The sequence below is a fragment of the Phalacrocorax aristotelis genome, chromosome 1 (genome assembly GCF_949628215.1).
Source record: "Phalacrocorax aristotelis chromosome 1, bGulAri2.1, whole genome shotgun sequence".
Taxonomy (NCBI): Eukaryota; Metazoa; Chordata; class Aves; order Suliformes; family Phalacrocoracidae; genus Phalacrocorax; species Phalacrocorax aristotelis.
Window position 1 is genome coordinate 2927011 of NC_134276.1, and position 19923 is coordinate 2946933.

A 19923-nucleotide genomic window follows, 5' to 3' on the forward strand; every position below is an offset into this window, starting at 1 on the left:
AGTCTGGGTACTTCATGCACTTGGCTATCCATAGGGAACAGGCTGTAGGGCTGGACTACATCATGTGCTGCGTGTGGACACAGGGACCCTCACCCAGAAAAGATGGGCATACAGAACAACCAGAGCCACCAATCCCTTGAACCAGCTGCATTTCTCCTACAACATTTCCAGCTCTTACTTGATAATTTTTCAACCAAACTTTCTTTGAAAAACGCTGAGAAGAACTACTAATTTGCCAGAAAGTTTTTGTCTCTCGTCCAGCATTTCCCCTAAATGGCAAGTTGAACAAATTGTGTGTTAACAGCCTCAGAAAAAGGTCTGAGATGTTCTTGGCTACAACACAATGACAAGGGGATCTGCCAGGTGTTGCACAAGGCGTGCTTAACCTGGCGATGTCCAAATGGGAGTTCTTGAGAGCAGTTAAGAATTTATAATCATTAAACCTTCCAAGGATTTTTGAAAAGGGTTGCTGATCCTATCAACTAGGCTTACGGGATAATCTCTGAAATCCAATATGAAAATTCCATGAGTTATGGAAGTGAATCTGATCTCTCTGTTGCTCAGAGATCATCTTCATCATCATCAATCATACCCAGAGATTATCTAATAAATTAGAAAGAACACGGAAACCAGTGCTGTTTTGAAGCTATGAAAAAAGGGAGAATTTTACCCGTTTTCTTTCTCTGACTTTACTGAATATAAATCAAGGCACAGACATGCTAACCGTATTACACAGATCCTGGTGACAGTAACTTCTCAGTGCTTGAGAGACAAGATAAACTGTGGTTCAACGCTGATCACCAGCTTTATTGTATGACAGCCAGACGATACACATTTCATGCAGACTATAAGTTTGCTCCAACCACCGCTCAGAAGAAAAGTGCTCGGCTTCATGTGCATTGGTCCTGCACTAAGGTACTTGGTTCTTGGTCTGTAGCACCAGTGGATTTTTCAGGGGTCCTGGAAGCAGAGAAAGAGCATCATTGCAAAGCTGTCAGAGCAATTGGCTGGAGCACGACAACAAAATGCCACCCCCAAGTTGGAATTTGCCCCGTGACAAATGGCTCTGCCCGCCCATGTTTGGTATGTCCTCAGACTGGTTGGTGAGCCTGGTTCTGGTCCAAAACCCACGGACATCCACAGAATTAGGGGGCTGGAGCTCTTGACTTTTTGACCAGCCCCTGGTTCAGATGGGACCAGGATCAGGCCCACCCATCAGCTATGAAAAATGCTTGCCAATTGATTATAACCTGCATCGAACGAGCACCTCACTGTAAAATTGTCTCACAAAGAAGCAGTTTGTTTCCCTCAAGGCGATGGTGAAAGCCCTACAATGCAGCTCGGGAAGCACCCGGTGCCTGCTAAAACAACCAACAGGAAAGCAAGCCCAGCTAACACAGGCTAACACCCATTTGAGAGCACCTCTCCTCTTCAACAACCCCAGGAGACACCAAAAGGTGATGGTGGCACCAAGGCCTTGGGTCCCTGTTGGCATGAGCTCTGGAGCCAGCTTTTTCGCTGGGGTAAAACAGCAGAGGTGCATCAGCCTAAGCACCAAGTTTTGATCATGGTTCACATGTTTCAGGCAACCTATAGCTCCTTTAGAGTGGATTTGGGGTAGTCATGGATGGGAGCGTAAGAGAACAAAGCCCAGGAGTTAGGGTAGATGCTGCCAGGAAAAGCTCTGGACAGCTGCTGGAGGGAAGGCCAGGGCTTGTTGAAGTGCAGAGGGAGAGATGAGGAAGGTAAGACCTGTAGGGAAGGAGGGAATCAACCTTCATTAGGAGAGAGAAAGAGAAGGAGGATGTCCAGGAATGAGGAAGATGCGTGATGGATGGGGAGGGATCTGTGAGGCTGCAGAAAGTAGATGGAGAGGCAGGAGAAAGCTGCTCAGCTTTAAAATGGGCAGCTTTGCACAGTGGTTGCATTAAGTGACTGTGGAAATCCCCTTCATCCGCCAGCCTGACATCGGCTTTGTGTAGGGAACGGTTCCAGCCTGCAGGTTAAAGGAGGGAAGGAGAGGCTGACACCAGGGCCAGGAGAAGAAGTGGTAATTACCATCTCCTTGGCCCATGAAACCAGCCTAACCCAGACACGTGAGATTAACCACCCCTGCGTGAGGGGCTCATGGGGCAGGACCACGTGGGGAGCTCTGGCAAGACGGCTCTTGCTCACTCACCTTCATCCTGCCCTTCGTGTTTATAGTGAAGAGGCATTTGCTGCCAGAAGCTGTTGGCAGAGGTTGGCATGGCCTTTCCCCTGTGTCCCCCAAGTAGGCAAACTGCTGAGTCCTTCCATCCTACCCGTTCCCAAGGGAATGAGGTGAGCCCAGCACCGCAAGCCAAGGGATAAGGGGAAAATGCAGGGCAACTCCTCTTTGGAAAGACGCCCCACTGTCAGGTCAGACCAGACCCATACTGCTGATGGACAGACATCTGCTAGGACAGGACCTGTTGCCTGGTGTCTTGAGAAGGCTGGAAACGCCTGCATGTCCTTGCCAGCGGAGGCACGGCTGCCAGCAGCTACTCCAGGCACCAAGCCACTCCCTCCGAGCACGTCTTCCTGATCTAGGAAGGGAGGATGCAGTAACTATGGAGCCTGACGTGAGGCCTTCCGTGCAGTGAGCAGGTAATGCTCCACGTTGTAGGTGGGTCAACGCCAGACTAACTCCACCTCTTCCCTGCTCTTGGTGTCCCACCCCGCTCTTGCTGTTGCCCTGCATTTCAGAATAGAGTTTGAAAGCCAAAACCATCTCTCCCTGGAGCGACATAAACTGTTTGAAATCACCCTTCATCAACATTTCCCTTAGCCCCTGCTAGAATCACCAGGGGAATTCAGCCTTTTCAGCAACCTTGGTGTGGTACCTCTTTGTTGAGGCAGCCATGGAAGCCTCAGTGCATGTTTGCGTGGTGGTTACTTCTTCATTTTAATCTGTTGGCTCTTTTCTCATGAGTACGTGCATCCTTCAGCCATGTATTCTCCTCTTCTGGAGGAGAAAGAGGCTGTGTCCCATTCACATCCCCCGGCTGCTTCTTTGTTTGCATCGAATACAGGTAACTCTGTGATTGTGCTTCCCAGTAAAGCTCATTCCGAACCTGTTTTAAACTGGACGGAGCATGAGGGGGGAGGTAATTACATTATTTTCCCCAGGAATTGGTATCCAGGGACAACAGTGTTGCACAGTCTCTCACCTGGCACAGCAAGGTCCAGCCCTGGGTACCAGCCTTGGGAAGAGTGAGCTAGGAGGGTGCAAATTGAAGGGTTGAAAGGCAAGCCTGACCCTCAAAAGTAATGAGACCTAACATGGAAACAGCAACATTTACAAATTATCTTTGTCTTAGCCAAGCAAGGAAAGAGTTCGGAGATCTTTGTCCTCACGAGGGCTGCCAGTGGCAAAGCGTTGCCTGGTGAGACCCATGTGTGTAGGAGAGGTTAATTATGTGATGTGACAAGGCAAGAAATGGAGGAGATGGATTGGAGGTGACAGATCATTATTCAGGTTACGGCTGAAAGAGATGCAGAAGAACTGTGAAATTCAGCAAGGGTTCATTTCCCAGAGGCAGCACCTGGTGTTGGGAAACAATGGAAGGATGACCACCACAAGCACACATAGCATGGTCTCCTCTTCGCTGGGCCTGGTGTAACAGCAGGGCGTGTGACTTGGGGCCTAAACTTGCCTCTGATGGTGCTGGGCTTTGACAACGTTACCCCATTCTTCACAGATGCGGCGGACCTGCTCACGGCTCCCCGCTGTTCCTCTGTGGATTCCGGTCTTGGTGTTTTGGTGGCCTCGTATCAAAACAGAGCTGATGACTTTTATCCTCCTCTGCAAAATTATCTTCCTCGAAAGCAGTTTAACTATCTGGGAGCTGTTATGAGTCTGCATAGACAGAGTCAGCTCCAGGCACACGTAAAATTAAAAGCTGACTTCAAGAGCAACTAGAAGCACCAGGAATCCTATCCTGGTGGCTCAGGAACAGCAACACATCTGTGAAGTTTGGCACCGAAGGGCTGTTTTTTTGCAAAGAACCATGAAATATGGCCTTTATTTCGCAGAGAATTCAGGTGAGGAGACAGATCTCTGTGGAGGAACTGATCTTTTGGTTAGGGCCCTCGCCCAGGACTGTGGCAGGTTCATGTTCCTCGGAAGATACAAACTCATTGATTCCTGGGCAAATGCAATTAACAATTAGGTTACAGGACACGGCGAGTCACTTCTCTCTGCTGAATGCTTTATGGCCCTTTGTGCATCCAAGTCTGCTGCCTGTGCTAATACAAATCTTCTTTGTCCTGGGAAATGGCCTGAATGTTGTATTCAGTATCTGGTCTCGGTTACATCCCTCGGAAAAGGCGACGACATCAAATAGTGGGGCTAAATCTGTACATTACATCAGGGAAATGAAGAATTTCAGCCTGGGTCTGTGTCTAAGCAATCAGAGGGGTCGCTATCACTTTCATAGGTTGGGTGTGCCCTGGAAATGTGCACCAGTTTGGGGCCAGAAAGGGCTGAAGGAGAAGAAAGTGTCTGATGGTGAAATCTGACCTGATGTAGGTGTCAGGTGAGCAGCAAGGAGGTTAAACAAATGTCCACCTGCAAAGCAGCAGTTATAGAAGCACTTACAAAGCTCTGCTAGCAGAAATTTAGATGTTAGAAGACTTCAATGTACCCCCAAGGTCATCTAGGGACCCCACTGGAATACAGGAATATTGTCCTGAATATCATTCAGTCCCTAAAACAGTGCAGCTGAGATGTTTGGCTGCTGCTTTAGGTTGTTCTAAAGCTTTTTCAGTCTTGGAGTCTGGAGTTTGGAGGAGGGGTCAGCATGGCAGGTGGGCCATGGTGACACATGGGAAAGGATAGAGGGCGTTACCTACACCCAGGGATCCTCTTTCCTGCTGCCTCTTTCCAGTATCTACGCTGAAATCCCAAGAGCCTGGAGATGGTAAGCACAACCCAGCTGCAGGTCTTGCTTGTCCTAGATGAAATTTCCAGGCTCCTCACTGAGGAGGACTGAACCTCCCCACACAGTCCATCTCGCCTGTCTGCTCTTGCACAGCACCACTGAAGGAAGCCCAGGGGACCGAGCACTGCTTGATCCTTCTCCTAGCCGTGTCCACCAACCAGCTTCAGTCTGGCCTTGAGTTAGGCCTTCAGACCAAACTTCTGCAGATGGCCCATGAAACCAGACTGATGGCCATGCTGTGAGCTCAGCTGCTCACTCAGCATAAGGAGTCTCCTTTGCTTTCTGGCAGGGTGGTGTCACACCACTGGCAGTGAGAGTCGCAGTGAGGGTCACAGTAAGGGTAGAGGAACCGAGCTGCTCCTGCACCTTTCCATGTGTGTGGAGCAGATGGGAAGAAGCACCATCTCCATAGCTCCAGCCAGCACAAACCAAACTGGCATGTTCAGGCAATAAATTAGGACAAGGAGGGAGAAAGGAGGCACCTGGGACTTAGTCACAGTTGTGTCCCTGCTGTACTCACAGGTTGAAGGGACCAAGGGCAGGCCCAGTCCTAGCCTGGGATGGAGGGAGCAGATGTTCAAGGCACCTTCTGAACCACAGGAAGCCTCATGGGAATGCGTCTCTCCAACATATCCTGCTGCTAAGCCAGGTACTGCTTCTTCCCCTGAGAGGGGCACCTGCTTGGATTTCCACTGACACACTTCTGCCCACTGTTTTCTGTAGTGCGCAGGGAAATGTAATTCCTTTATCATCGGCTGCCTCTGCTCTGGGCTACAAGACTTTTTCTTCCTTCTCCTCAGCTGCTGCATTTGTTGAGCCACCTGCCAGCCCAGGACATCTCTGCATGAAGCTGGAGAAAGGCCAACCTCTTTATCAGATGTACCAGAATTGCAAAGGACAGGAGGTCATGCAGCTCTGAATAAGCCAGGCTCCTACACAGACACAAAGCTTGTCTCTGTGGCTGTAAAAAAGAAAGGAAGGTACCAGGGAACAAAAACATGAGCAGAGCTATCCCAAAAGACTACGGATAGAGCTGTGGCAGCAAGACTGACTGCTGGACTGGCCATGAGGACAGACACACAGTACACTTGCAGACACATCTACTGAAGCCACACCAAGAAATGAGAGAGAGAAAGGACAGTCAGTGGGTGAGGTATTGTTTATTCTAAGCAGTGAGCGTTATTGCACAGTACAGGCAAAGAAAAAGGCTTACAGTCCAAGAGAGACAAGACTGGACACGAGACAGTAACTTGGGGAGGATGGGAAGGAGAAGGTCCGTGGTAGAGCTGGGTGTTTGGGATGACCTGGAGGGGAAAGGTGTTGAGTGGGAGAGGTGGGAGAAAACAAAGGGTTGAAGAAACAGCTGTGGGACAGACACTGAAAAGCTGGCAAGGACAACGGAGGGAAAATGATTTTGAAGGCAAGAGGAATAGTGGCATGGCAGGTAGATGGGGGTCTGGTGGGGTGGCAAGGGCCTTGAAGACTGCATGTGAAGGAGCCAACAGACAGAGAAGTCTGATCAGCGATGAGAGTTGGGGGGGGCGGGAGCAGGGGCAATGTGGGCAAGGACATCCGCTGCCCTGTGACTCCAAAGCACTATTTCATTAAATTAAAGGTGCCTTGTTGGCTCGTGTCCCTGCTGATAAATCTCTTGGTTCCAAGCAAGGTGGCCGCTGAACCAGTCCTTAGTTGGGTACTAAATCCTGAACAGGCCAAGGAGCAGGTCAGTCCAATGACCAAGGACTATGCTCAGGACTTCCCCGTCTTGACCATCGGGTACTGGCACCAGCAAGTTCCTGGGTGCTGTTTAACTGATGAGGACAGACCCACCTGCCACAGCTGTTGGGTGGTGAGCTCCCCTCCACCACGCACCGCAGAGGGTGCTCCTCACCCTCTGCCGTGGCCCAGCTCTCCAGACCTTTCTCAGGCAGGGCATGAGGGTCTCTGGCTCCTCAAGGAGACATGGGAAGACCTAACTTTGCTCAGGGGCTTGAGGTTGCTGCATGTCTCAGGCAAGGGTGGGGTGGGAGGTGGGCAGATGACAACAAGGGGGTTTTAGGACTGTTTCCCCCTTTCCATCTCTCACACCACTGAACCGCTGGCATTGAAGGAACGGTTATTATTCCTCTGTGCTCTCACATATCTCTAAGACCTGTCAGTACGCCTCATCCATCATTTTTCTGGTGGCTGGTCCTTGCCGTTGGTGTCCGTTGAGCAGACTCCCTGCAGGGAAAGTTAACGCTTTAGAAAGCATGGAGATGCCCTCAATCCATTAGCAGGCTTTTCTTTTATCCTTGGGCTCATATCTCCTCCACACGGCAGTCATGATTAGGGAGCTGTTTCCAAGGCACCCTGCAACAGAAATTAAGACTGTTTACAAGCAATCGCCATAGTTTGTGATAAACCACCAATCCTGAAGTACTCAGAACTGTGTTACCCCTCAGTGCAGACCTCTGAGCTTGTGAGTAGACCCAGTGGCATTAGTGGAATCGCTCCCAACCCAGAAAGCTCACGTGAATAAGGGCAAATAGAAGTGGGCTGTCAAATTCCCAGTTGGATCAAACTTACCATGACACTGCTGGAAACAGGGAGAGCTGAAGCCCATGTCTGAACATCACAATATTTTCCAACTGTGCAAAAGATACTGTTCTTAGTGCTGAACATGGCCATGTCATCACATTCATACTAGGGAATTTCTTCTTCCTGTACAGCTCCTCTTCTTCATTTGACGTTGCTGTTGCTGTGGGGGATGGTGGTTATTCCTTGGATGTTGGCAGGTACCAGCTAGGACAGAGACATCTTCTCAAAAAGTCCCTTTCTCTCCTGCACTGGCCTATAAATAAACCCAAAATCCAAAGGATATTGCAACACAGGAGGCTGCATTTGTATAAGGGCTGACACATCAGCTGATGAAACATCTGTACTCATCCTTTGACCTTGCTTTACCAGTCAGGGATGTAATAAGGATCACCAAGATTTTCAAAGGAAGCTCAGAGATATGGAAGTGGTAAAATCAGTAAATCTCAGTCCCACGCCCAAGGCACTTAAGCCCCCGCCTGATGCAGGGAACAGGATGGAGGGATGAAGAGCATCAGGCAGGAACCTCTTCATCCATCCATGCACAAGTCTTCGGGGGTGTGTATTTGAAAGCACACGATGTATTTGAAAGCAACTGATTAAAATCGGACACATGCTGGTCACCCCTCATGAGGCTGCTCACACCCTGTGCAGTCAAAGCGACACCTCTGCAAAGCCGCACTCAGACGCTCCGTTATTAAAAGTGTGAGAAGCAGACTTGACTCTTTAAATTCAACATGCCAGCATTTTCTCTCCCCTCCTTGTCCCCTCACCAGACGCCAACACTGACAATTAGCACGGTTTTTACTCCAGCCCGCACCTCCACACTAAATGCTCGTATAAGACAAAGCATTTCATTTTTAGTAACCCACCTCCAGTGCTTTGCAGAGACATCGTTCCCACAACAACCCTTGATAAAAGGTGGGCAGTGCCAGTCACTGATGACTTGGCAAAGATTGAGGAGGGAGTCAGTAGCAGTGGGTTCAGACAGTGATGGTTAAAGACCAGGGAACCCACTCCCCATGCCCGTCATCAGCCCAGTGGGTCTTACTGTCTCTTGGAAATGCATCCTGCCCCTTTGGGTGTTTAGGCTTTGCGATGCTGAGCAAGGTCAGAGTGCAACAGGACAGCAAGGGCGTATTTTCCAGCACTGAGTGTGGGCAGCTGTGTGGGAGCAGCTGGATCACCCACCCATGCTGCAGTGTGGAACAGACCCCATACCTTTGTGTCACGGGAGAAACCTTTCGTCGGCCAACAGGGATTGTCACAGATAAGCCCCATCGACGACCAGTCTTTTAACAATGAACATTTTCCCCAAGACCAGCTGTGAAGGGGTGAAACAACAAATCCCCAGACTGACAGCTCAGCTGAAACGCTTTGCAGATCATATAGTTATGCATGATCGATGAATGGATGAAGCTGGTGGGGAAGGGAGAGGGAAGGCAGGGTGATATGGCAGGACAGCCGAAAGCAGTGCTGTTGTTAGCGTGTAGTCACAGACGGGATAAAATCAGTAAGTGATTTGTAAACCAGGCAGGGATGAGAAATAGCACCCAGGAACAGTAATGCAGAAAAGGGTCGGTGCTTTGTGGAAGTCAGCAGAGCTATATTGGAGGAGAGATTTCAAAAGACAACCCCAATACAGACAATTTTCCCCAGGTTGGTGGGGATGTTATTGGAATACCCATTAAAAGAGAAAGCATTATTAAAAATAAAAGTTGGAGGTAGGAGCTTAGAGGCTAACTAAAAGAAAAACGAGAGGAAACAAAGATTAGGGTTCACCATTTAAAATAAAATTGTGCCCTCAACCCTGCTTTCTTCTCAAACACCATTTTCTCTAGATAGCAAACACTTTCATTAATATAAAATCAATGATTTGTGCTTCCGCAGACACTGTCAAATGCCTGTTCAGTGGTGGCTAAGCTGAAAGTGCTCAACCCAAGAATTTGCCACCTCCTTTCAATGAGGATTTATACTCCCTTGACCCCTCATGGGTCTTTCAGGTGGTTTTGGGCCAAATCAAAAGCTGTAGGCAGTTTGGAAAGGGTGCATAATTAAGCGACCTCATCCACAGCACCTCCCCCCCCTCCAGCTCTCGATGGGGTTCGGTTTCCGCTCCCTGACCCAGCACAAGGCGGACAGGAGCAAGGTGCAGCAGCAGCCTGCGCGCAGGGCACGCACCGCACCGACCCCCTGCTCGGCACGCCGTTACGTACAGAAAATAAAAGCAAACTACCTGCTCCGTCCGCGTGCCTTCACTGGCCATCTTCACGCTTGCCAACGGCTAGCTCTCGCGCTAGTCTGAGCTTAGGAGCCATCTAAACACAGCCTGTGACAGCTCAGTTGTCCCTACGGCAGGCATGGAAGTGGCGGCTCTAAGCAACACAAATCTGGTTACAGTTGGGTGTTTCTTTCACTTAACTGTGCTTCTTATCGAGAAAACAAGATCAAGGAGGTGGTATTCGTCTTTAGCATTTATTTATCATTGGAAAAAAAAAAAACCCCTTTGAGCAAGCAAGGATCACAAGCACGTCACAATCAATTGGCTATACATTAATTTGTGTGTTCGTGTGTGTTCGTGTGTGCGTGTGTGTGTCATTCTCATTAGAACAGCAAGAATGAAAAAGCACCACGAGGAGGTGTGCTTAACACATTACAAGAGACAGTTTGTGATATGCAACCAAACCCAGGCCACAAAATATTAATTAGACACTTCCTATCTGCCTCCAAGAGGCAAGAGTTTGTGGAATTCATGGGAGCCATGTTTTTACGCCGGACGCGTTGCAAATGGAGAAGCAGGTGATCGGTGTGCAAAGCAGTCAGAAAACAGGAGCTCAGTCAGCAATTAGCACCATTTTGCAGAAAGGAGTAACAGTACAATACAGTGGAAATGAGGAAGCAAGCACTAGACAGCACAGGAACCTTCACAGGGTAAAAAGCAAAACATTTCTTTTTATCTTTTTACAAGGAAAGCAAAACATATTACAAATTAGCGGTGAAACAGGATCAGCATTGTGGTAGCTGGAAACATATAACAGCAGAGCACCCTTTCCCAGAGGGATTGACAAGCTCAGAGTCCAAAGTGAACTTGAAACGGCAGAGATTTGGTCTCCTTTCTGATAAACCTGAGTGGGTTGGATGGGCATAAGGTCTGTGGAAGGTAGAGCAATGCAGGATTTCACCCTGAGGCCTGACTCTGCTGCAGTTCCTGGCATTTAATGCAATGCTAAACTGTGTGCTGGGATGTGTGCTGAGGACCTGGGGCGCATGGAGCAGAGGCCTGGATTTATATCCCTATTTTGTTGCTGTCTGAGAGGGAGGTTCCCAGGCCCTGCCAGTCTCCCCGGCTCTTTCTGCAAAGATTGAAATCTTCCAAGGATCATTCATCCCACCCAAAGAGAGGTGTCCAAAATAGGTAGCTCAATGGCCCTTGGAAAGTTCCTTCACTAGAGAGGGAATTTAGACCACTGGCTAGCACTGTAGTTAGATGCCACCAAAAACCTCATGTGTTAAGGAAATGTAAGGCCATACTCTGACCACTCACTACGCATGTTTCATTCAAACACTGTGATGGATGCTCTTCATTGAGAAGAAGCAACCCTGAAGCCCTAGATGACAAGCAGTTGATCCAGAGTCATGAGGATGCTTGGATTAGGTGGTCTGAGCATCGTAATGATATTCCTTGGGCAAAATTTGGTTACCCTTGAAGTCAAGGGCTAAATTCGCATTGAATTCAAGGCGAAATGGTGGCAAGTGTGCTGTTTCTTTGAATGTGAAGCTTTGGGCCGAAAAATAATTGGGAGAATTGTTTGGCATGGTCTTTCCTTACATGCAGGGAGCTTGGTGTGCTGGGTGATTGTATGTCTACATGCCTTCCTGACATGTTCTGCCTGCTGTGACACGTCATCTCCACGGCTGTTGCTATATCCTGTGACAGGAAAGGACATTACTGAGGAGTGTGAAGATGGATGAAGCATCTAAATGCCAAGGAATCACACCAAGTCTTGGAAGCTCAGGCTTCTCTGGCCAGTTGTCCCTTGTGCGACGGGGTGGGAAGAGCTGTGAGCGGCACTCCCCTCCACCAACTCAACGCAAGCCTTTCGCCAAGCTGCTCTAGAGACAGAGCTAAGCTTTGCACTCGAGCAGTGCTGCAGGGGCTTCTGAGCACTCAGAAAAGCAATGGTCAATATGGACAGGTCAGCATCTCCATGGAGCATGCACATCAAGAAATGCACCACATTCGCAAAGATTTCCACAGTTTTACTTCCTGGAGGATTTCCCTGGTTTCCTCCTAAACATTGGAGGTTTAAATATATATATATTTCTATATATGAATATGCATTTTCCACATACACAACCTGACTAGCTCATAGCACACAGTTCTAACATAGCTAAGCTTGGAAATACACCACTGAATTCAGAACACTACACTTACTTATACTCAAAGCTTTAGGCTGTTAGCGCAAGGCAAACAGGACGCATCACACAATACACTGAACTTGGCATTTATTCGTTACTAAGGCCAGCAAATGTCACTATCTGTATACCACAGAGCTTTCCTCCTCTTTGGAAACTTTCTCTCAGCCTTGTAGCCCAGCACTCGTTTATGTTTCCAAATGACCCAATTCTAATGGGGCAGGACCCCAAAAATGGGACTCCTCACCCTCCCAGCCCATCCTTTTTTCTGTTAAGATAGTTTCACATCTCTAAAATATCCTAGCAGCAAGACTCTCCTCATTCAAACACCTCTACAGCAACACAGTTCTGATACTCTCCTCCTACACCACCTCCCTACCCTACCTCCCATCTCTCTTTTCGTTCTTCCCAATTGTCTGTTCTCTGAAAGTTTCAGGTTGGATTGCGTGTTAGGACAGAAATATTGAGCTGCAAAAATAAAGAAGAATCCTGCAACCTGACTTGCAGCTACTCTGCTACAGGAGAGTTTAACAGCTCAGTTTGGTGGGATCAAGATTAATCCTTACGAATTTAGGACCCAATCCAGGAGTTAGGCATGCAAATTTGGATTAGGACCATACCCCTCCCAGCTCCCATTGACTCAATGACCCAAATTTTGGGGCGTGCAATGCCAGTCTGTTGGGCTAGTTCATAGTTGCTGACAAATGGTCCTGCTGTGTTTACAGCTTCCAAACTGGTCTTGCTGGGCATGGGGATTTCCTAGAGTAAGAGCACAGTAAATAAGATTGAAACCCTTGCCTGGAGGGAGTCTGGGGAACCCAGCAACTGGTTTATGGCCCTCTTAGGATGCTTACGAGCCAACATGAACTCCAACAGCTGGTAGAGTCGAATCAACAGGGACTGCCAGCTCTAGCCAACCTTGGTTACTTATTTCTTTCTACCCCTTGGAAGACCACATCTGCAAACTAAACCTCTTTCTGACATCTAGCTCTGTCTACTGGCACCCCAGAAGTGAAGAAAGCAGACCAAGATTCAAAACAAACCAGGAGTAACTAAAAAGATCCATAACCTAGGGAAAACAATAGGGAAGAACAGCCTGCCAATAACCTAGTCTGACCTGCCACTTGTTTGGGAAGTCTTCGCTGCTCTCTGCACCTTCCCTCGCTCCTTTTTTTTTTTTCTCAGTTGAGTCTTTTGAGTGGTGTTGATGGGTGAAGCTGCCTTAATACAGCTAGAACTATCCCCCAGTTACCCTGGGGGAAGAGTTGGCCCTTTACTTGCACAGGATCTCCTTCCCTGTTGCTTCTTGGAGCAAAAGTCCCACCGGTGTCACCAGGGGAAATCACTTTTGGCCAAACCACTGATTCTAGTAGATTTATGGCAGATCCATGGCACCACGAATGAACCTCTGATCCTCTCTGCCTTTAAAACCTTTCACCTGCCGACACCAGTGGGAGATGACCAAACAACGGCCAACCCCAGAAGGCCCTCATGGGATGAGAGCACAGCCCCTCCATGGCTCGATGGGCACTTCGACACCGTCAAAGCATTGACGGACCAACCCTGAGGAAAGGGACAGGCTGCTGGACGCAATCATGGTTGATCCATCATCTTCATCTCCTACGACCCCACTTGTGCATTCCCACGTCCCTCACTCTGTGCAGAGCCGTGTTGTGCAGGCAAAGCAGAACAACCTGACCTCAAAAACAAGGATTCCCTAATCCTCCTTGGAAATAAAACAGAAAAGCTTCTAATACAATCAGAACAAAAAGCAGATTAGAAGCCTCTAATTAATTTTGTGGCCTTTATTTAATAAAAAAAAAAAAAAAGGAAAGAAAGGAAGAAAGAAAGGAAGAAAGAAAGGAAGAAAGAAAGAAAGGAAGAAAGAAAGAAAGGAAGAAAGAAAGAAAGAAAGAAAGAAAGAAAGAAAGAAAGAAAGAAAGAAAGAAAGAAAGAAAGGGAAAAAAAAACCGAGAAAGAAAGGAAAGTGCAGTGACATTTACTCTTTTGCCTCAGCCAGTTTATTGTTCATCTCTTTACTTTTCTCCTTGTCCTCTGGCTTTGCTGTGTTGGAGGTCTCGGCGCTCTTTTTCTTGGCAGCCCGGCCAGATGCAATCTGCTTGTCTTTGGCCTTTTTCAGGGGTTTATGGCTTGTTGTGGTCTTTTTTGGTTTGGAAGGCTTTACGCTAGGCTTTTCCACCTGCATGGAGGGTGACATGCAAAAGGACAACACAGAGATGGAGAGAGAGAGAGAAAGAGAGACACAAGGACAGGTCGAAAACAGGATTTAGATCAGAAACAGCATGAATGTTACTTATCTACTCAGCTATGACCTGCCCTCTGACTTGAAGAGGGATTTTGCAAGCCCAGAGGGGATTGTCTTTCTCTGGATTCGAGGCAGAGAAGTGGCGCTCAGGACAATGAGGCTGGTACAAATCCCCACCTTTCTTGCAGGACGTGACTCCTCGGTCTGCTTGTCCCTAATAGATTTCTACAATAGATTGCCTGGGGTAGCTGGGGCACAGGACATCAAGTTGCACCTCAACAAAGTCCACAACAGTGTCTTGCATCCACTTGTTTCTACAGCCCCCAAGGTAGGGAGGATGGCTTCAAAATTAAGGAGGATCAGAAGCCTTCAGCTCCTCCATGCTGGCCCTGCCATCCTGATGAGACCTCACAAATCTAAGCACTTACAAACTCTGGGAAGGACTAAAACTGCGCAGACTGACTACATTTATATGCAGATCCTCCACTGCTCCTAGAAACAAGGCTGGAAGACATTTCAGCCCAGGCCCTTCTTGGCACCTGTCCTCCATCTGATCAAAGCCAAAAGTGCTTACTGTCAAAATCTGCGGAGCGCTCCGAACTAACTGCAGATGAAGATCTGGCTCTTACCATGTTGGTCCTGGGAAAAAGTGTAATGTGGTGTGCCTATAGTTTTGGAGGGAGAAAGAGAAAGCTGTCTAGATAATCACCTGGGAAATCACAATGCAAAAACCTCTTCATTTGGGCCCTACCTCACTTCTTTACAGTTTGACATAGGGCAGTATCGCCTCCAAAGTGCATCAACCGGTACTAGAGCCCATAGAATCATGGAACGGTTTGGGTTGGAAGGAACCTTAAAGATCATCTACTTCCACCACACCTGCCATGGGCAGGGACGCCTTCTACTACATCATGTTGCTCAAAGCCCTGTCCAACCTGGCCATGAACACTGGAGGTAGCATCTACAACTTCTCGGGGCAACCTGGGCCAGTGTCTCACCACCCTCAGAGTAAAGCATTTCTTCCTTAGATCCAGTCTGAATCTCCCCTCCTTTAGTTTAAAACCATCCCCCCTTGGCCTGTCACAACAGGCCTTGCTAAAGAGGTCGCCCCCACCCTTCCCACAGCCCCCCTTTAAGCCCTGGGAGGCCGCAATAAGGTCTCCCCGCAGCCTTCTCTTCCCCGGGCTGAACAACCCCAGCTCTCCCAGCCCGGCCTCGCAGCAGAGGGGCTCCAGCCCTCGGAGCATTTCTGTGCCCCCTCTGGCCCCGCTCCAACAGCCCCGTGTCTGTCCCGTGCTGAGGAGCCCCGAGCTGGAGGCGGCGCTGCAGGGGGGTCTCACAGAGCGGGGCAGGGGGGCAGCACCCCCTCCCTCGCCCTGCTGCCCGCGCTGCTGGGGATGCAGCCCCGGGCACGGTTGGCTTCTGGGCTGCGGCGCACGTTGCCGGCTCACGTTTTTCGTCCACCACCATCTCCAGGGTGGATGCCCAGATGCACCCGCTGGTCAGAAATGAAGAGGCCACATAAGGGGAATGGCAGCAGGCAGTGTTCAGCCCAGCCTTACTGTGTTGGACACGTCCCACCAGGAGCAGTGATGGCCCTGGGCCCCTTCTGCCGTATTTCTCACCTTTGGCGGTTCTTTGTAGGGTTCGCTGTAGAGAGTGCGTATCCTTCTGCGCTCCAGGAATTTGTTATCGGCTGGAGCAGGCTTACTGGTTTCCCCCTTGAACTGAGAGCTGTAACTGGTTTCATGGGTCATTTTCTCCTCCGGAGGCTTGTACTGGGCCTTTGCTTTTATAGCTTTCACAGGCCTGACATCTATCCAGGGTCTGAACTCATTTCTGAAGATCAAAAAAAAGAAAAGGGTTCACGAATTAAGCCAACACAACAGTCGTGGTAATGTGGGAGTGGAATTCCTCATTCCTCAGCAAGGCCTACTCGGAAGGGCTTTTGCCTCCATCCAGTCAGGTTTACAAAGAAGCTGACTCCCAACAGCTCATGTTTGACCTCATCTAAAACCCACTGATGCATTAGGAGAAGTTCAAATGAAATTTGGTCTATTAAAATCAGGCAGTCCTGGGCACCAGACAACTTGCTACTTGTGTGACAATGGTCAGGTGCCCTCTGAAAAGCTGGTCTCAGGTGTGACTGCGATCCTTTTTTTGAAGAACATACATGCTTTTGTCTCTGCATCTTCACCTCTGCACTGAAGCTACCTGCGAGCACCTCCTGACTCTCACAGTCGGGCTGGAAAAGACTATTTAGGAAGGAACATCAAAATTCATGTTCTGCTCCTCAACACAGGACACACACTTCTCAGCAAACTTCCCTGCAGGCAAATGAGCTGGGTGACTCAGAAATGTAAGGAGCCAAGATTTTCTACAGTCATCCCTTACCCATGCCTGTAAGTCGTGAATTGTATCATTTTGCCTATATTGCACCAAATTATGCATAACAGCTTTTGTTAATTCCATAAAGGAATAGTTTAAGATAAAGTTGTCTTAGATGTAAACTCAAACAGGGTAGGAAATGCTCAGCTTATCACGTACTGTGAGCTATGGCTTCTCTTCATTAGCTGATTCCCGAGCTACTGGGAAAAGCAGCACCGTCTTTCATATTTTTTTGATAGATCTGTGACATTTTTGAGAAAAAAAAACCAAGCACATTTCATAGACTTTTAGCATCTGCTGGGCACATTTCGGTTCTCATCCACAGCCCCCTTCTCATGCATTTTTTAGTTCTTCCCAATGGAACACCAAAATCTTTCTAGTTTTGAAGGAAACCATTTCATATATTTTTTTTCCAAAAATTGCCATTCATCTGAGAATGGGGATGGAGAAACCCCAAGTGTGTTGCTACCTTAGAGGGTCATGCTCAGACATAGTCCCAGGGAGTGTTTAGATCCTTAAGACTCCAGTGCACACCAGGAGCTACCCTAACAGCGGTGACACAAGCCCTCTGCAAAGGGGTGAATTTTCCTTGGAAATCAAAGCCCTTGTCTTAATTTTGGGACCTCTGAGGCATTTGGACCTCTAATTTGCAGGCCCTGCCCCTCCTGCCCTGTTCCACTCAACCACCTTTGGGTTGTGTTCATTGTTTTCAGCCAGGTTTATCAGGGAAGCGAACTCTGAGTGAGGGTACTGCCGGTCAATCCCTTCCCATAATAGCTTTGAACATCTTAATCAGCTTCAACCAAATTTCACAAATGGCCACGGAGATATTCAGCTTTTACTTTTACGAAGATAAGCAGTTGGACTGAGCCCAGAGGCTCAGAAAAGCTTCAGTACAAACACGCACATTTAGTCGGTCATCAGAGGACCCGCTTCGACAGGGCACCTAGGCTGCAGAAGTTCATCTCTTGCCCTCAAGGACCAGTAATAAATGATCCCTTCACGTGCAGGATCACTGCAGCTCCCTGCCCACCCAGTATGACATTCCCCATTCACACAATCCCGCTCCAAAGATGGAAAAACCCTTTCCCTTCCAAGATATCTGCTGGTTGCAACAGTCTCCCGGGTGTGTTTCTCCTCCTAAGACACCTGGGTTAAGGTCCCCACACATCTGCAGGGTGACTGGGTCTTTGTGGTAGTCAGTGCAGATGCGCCAACACAGTCAGTGGAGCTTGGAGAGCCCTTCCCTATGCCAGAGATGGGTGACGGCTTTAGGGTGAGCTGAATGCCTCTTTGGGCTCTGTTAACTGACTAGATCTCTGCTGATGGCAATATAAACGTCTAGCCCATGTGAAGACACTCACACAGACACCCCTAAATGTCGGTACCTTAATCTATGTGTCAAATCCCATCTCCACCTCTCCATCATTTCTTGGTGTTGATTCTACCTACATCTACTTTTTCTTTTCCCTGTATCTTCATTTCCCTCCCCCTCTTTTGCTGTTCAGCCTTTCTTGGGCGTGGGTGATACTAAAGTCCCAGGGATACTGCTTGTCTGAAGGATGCTATTCGTCATGAAACTGTTGCACTGGATGAGCAATATATGAATGGGCTCATCTGTCCCCTTCTTTCCCGTTCAGTGAACGTCACCCATTTGTCCACAGGTATTTCTCTACAGTCCACTGTTAAAATATCCCTCCTGCATGAAGAGTTGAGAGAAAGGAAGAGGAAATGCCTTGAAAGAGATGGATTAAAGGTGTGAACACATTACTGACATACTCAAACTTCAACCCAAGCTCTTCAGAAGACGCTTCTTCCTAGGATCCACTTTTGTTCCAAAGTAGACTATGTATTTTCAACTGCTTTCTAAAGGAAATAAAATCATGCACTAATTCCCTCTGCCGATGCCTATCTGCCACTCCGATTCCTTCCTAGCAACTTCTGAACCTGTTAGCTGTTTTCTATTGTATTTGTGGCAGAGGTAGAAATCTCAGGGGTGAAAATCACAACACCTCTCCTCAAAATCAGTGAGCGGGCACAGAAGGAACATCCAAACGGTGTTCTTCAACTGAGGGAAAGCCTGGTAAAGTTCATTTTCTTACTGAGCATAAGGCCAGCTGGCCAACCAGCCCACACGGACCATCACGTCAATCAGCAAACCTCAGCACAGCTTGCATCTACAGAACCAGAGACGGTGGACGGAGGCTGTAGTCCATGTAGTCCACATAGGGGCTGGTCTTTAAAGACGGAACACAACCAGGATTTATTCATTCTGCTGCTCATAAAATGCTGGTTTAGGTGGAGGTGAGGTTTGAAGCAGCGCGATTGTATTTGTTACCATAGAGCCTGGCAACCTCATTATGCACTGCATTATGCAAACATACAGAAAGAGGCAGGCGGCTCCCTGAAAAGCCTGTGATCTCTGTAGACAAGGCAGACACACGAGGCAAGGAAAAGGGAGAAAAAAAGCTTCGTGCTACCTATGAGCTGGCAGAGAATGCATTTCTACAATCCCATGGGCTGGTTGCTGAAATGCCAAAGCAAGAGATCATGCAATAGAGCTGGGCTGTTAATGCAAAAACGAATCTCATCTGACTGTTAAAAATTAGCACGAACTCCTCTGCTCTCCTCCACCCTTGCTTTGCTGGGTTAATGCAGATGTACCAATTCTGTGATTATTTAGCTCCCACGTACTTGGCAACAGGACCCTTGACTACCCTGCATCTCCCAAGATGAGCCTGGCTTTGCAGGCAAAGGACAGACCAATAGCCGTTCTTAGGTGGATGCATGCTGATGCACTATGTCCACCAGTTCCAAAATAGCTCACAGATTCCCAGACTGGTGGGGCTGGAAGGGCCCTCTGGAGCCCATCCCGTCCCACCCCCTGCTGGAGCAGGCACACCCAGAGCAGGGGCACAGGGCCGCGTCCAGGCGGGGGGTGAATGTCTCCAGGGAAGGGACCCCACAGCCTCTCTGGGCAGCCTGTGCCCCTGCTCGGGCACCCGCACAGCAAAGGGGTTTCTCCTCACGTTCAGGTGGAACTTCCCGTGTTCCAGCTTGTGCCCGTGGCCCCTTGGCCTGGCGTTGGGCACCGCTGAAAAGAGCCCGGCCCCATCCTCCTGACACCTGCCCTTCAGATATTGATAAGCACTGATGAGACCCCCCTCAGGCTTCTCTTCTCCAGGCTGAACAAGCCCAGGTCTCTCAGCCTTTCCTCACCAGGGAGATGCTCCAGCCCCTGATCACCTTGGCAGCTCTGCGCTGGACTTGCTCCAGCAGTTCCACATCCTTCTGAAGCTCAGCCACAAGCTT

At 48.7% G+C, this 19923-nt stretch overlaps 1 protein-coding gene across 1 annotated transcript in view; it reads right to left on the reverse strand.

The window, feature by feature from the left end:
• Positions 1-723: 723 nt before the first annotated feature.
• The window catches only part of MAP6 (microtubule associated protein 6), a 48446-nt gene continuing 29246 nt past the window's right edge, over positions 724-19923 (reverse strand). Inside the window, exons 2-4 of the mRNA XM_075112463.1 lie at positions 15849-16062; positions 13961-14157; positions 724-960 (exon numbers count right to left, since the gene is read on the reverse strand). Coding sequence (XP_074968564.1) covers positions 891-960; positions 13961-14157; positions 15849-16062 — 481 coding nt within the window. The 3' untranslated portion in view covers positions 724-890. The remainder of the gene's footprint in view (positions 961-13960; positions 14158-15848; positions 16063-19923) is intronic.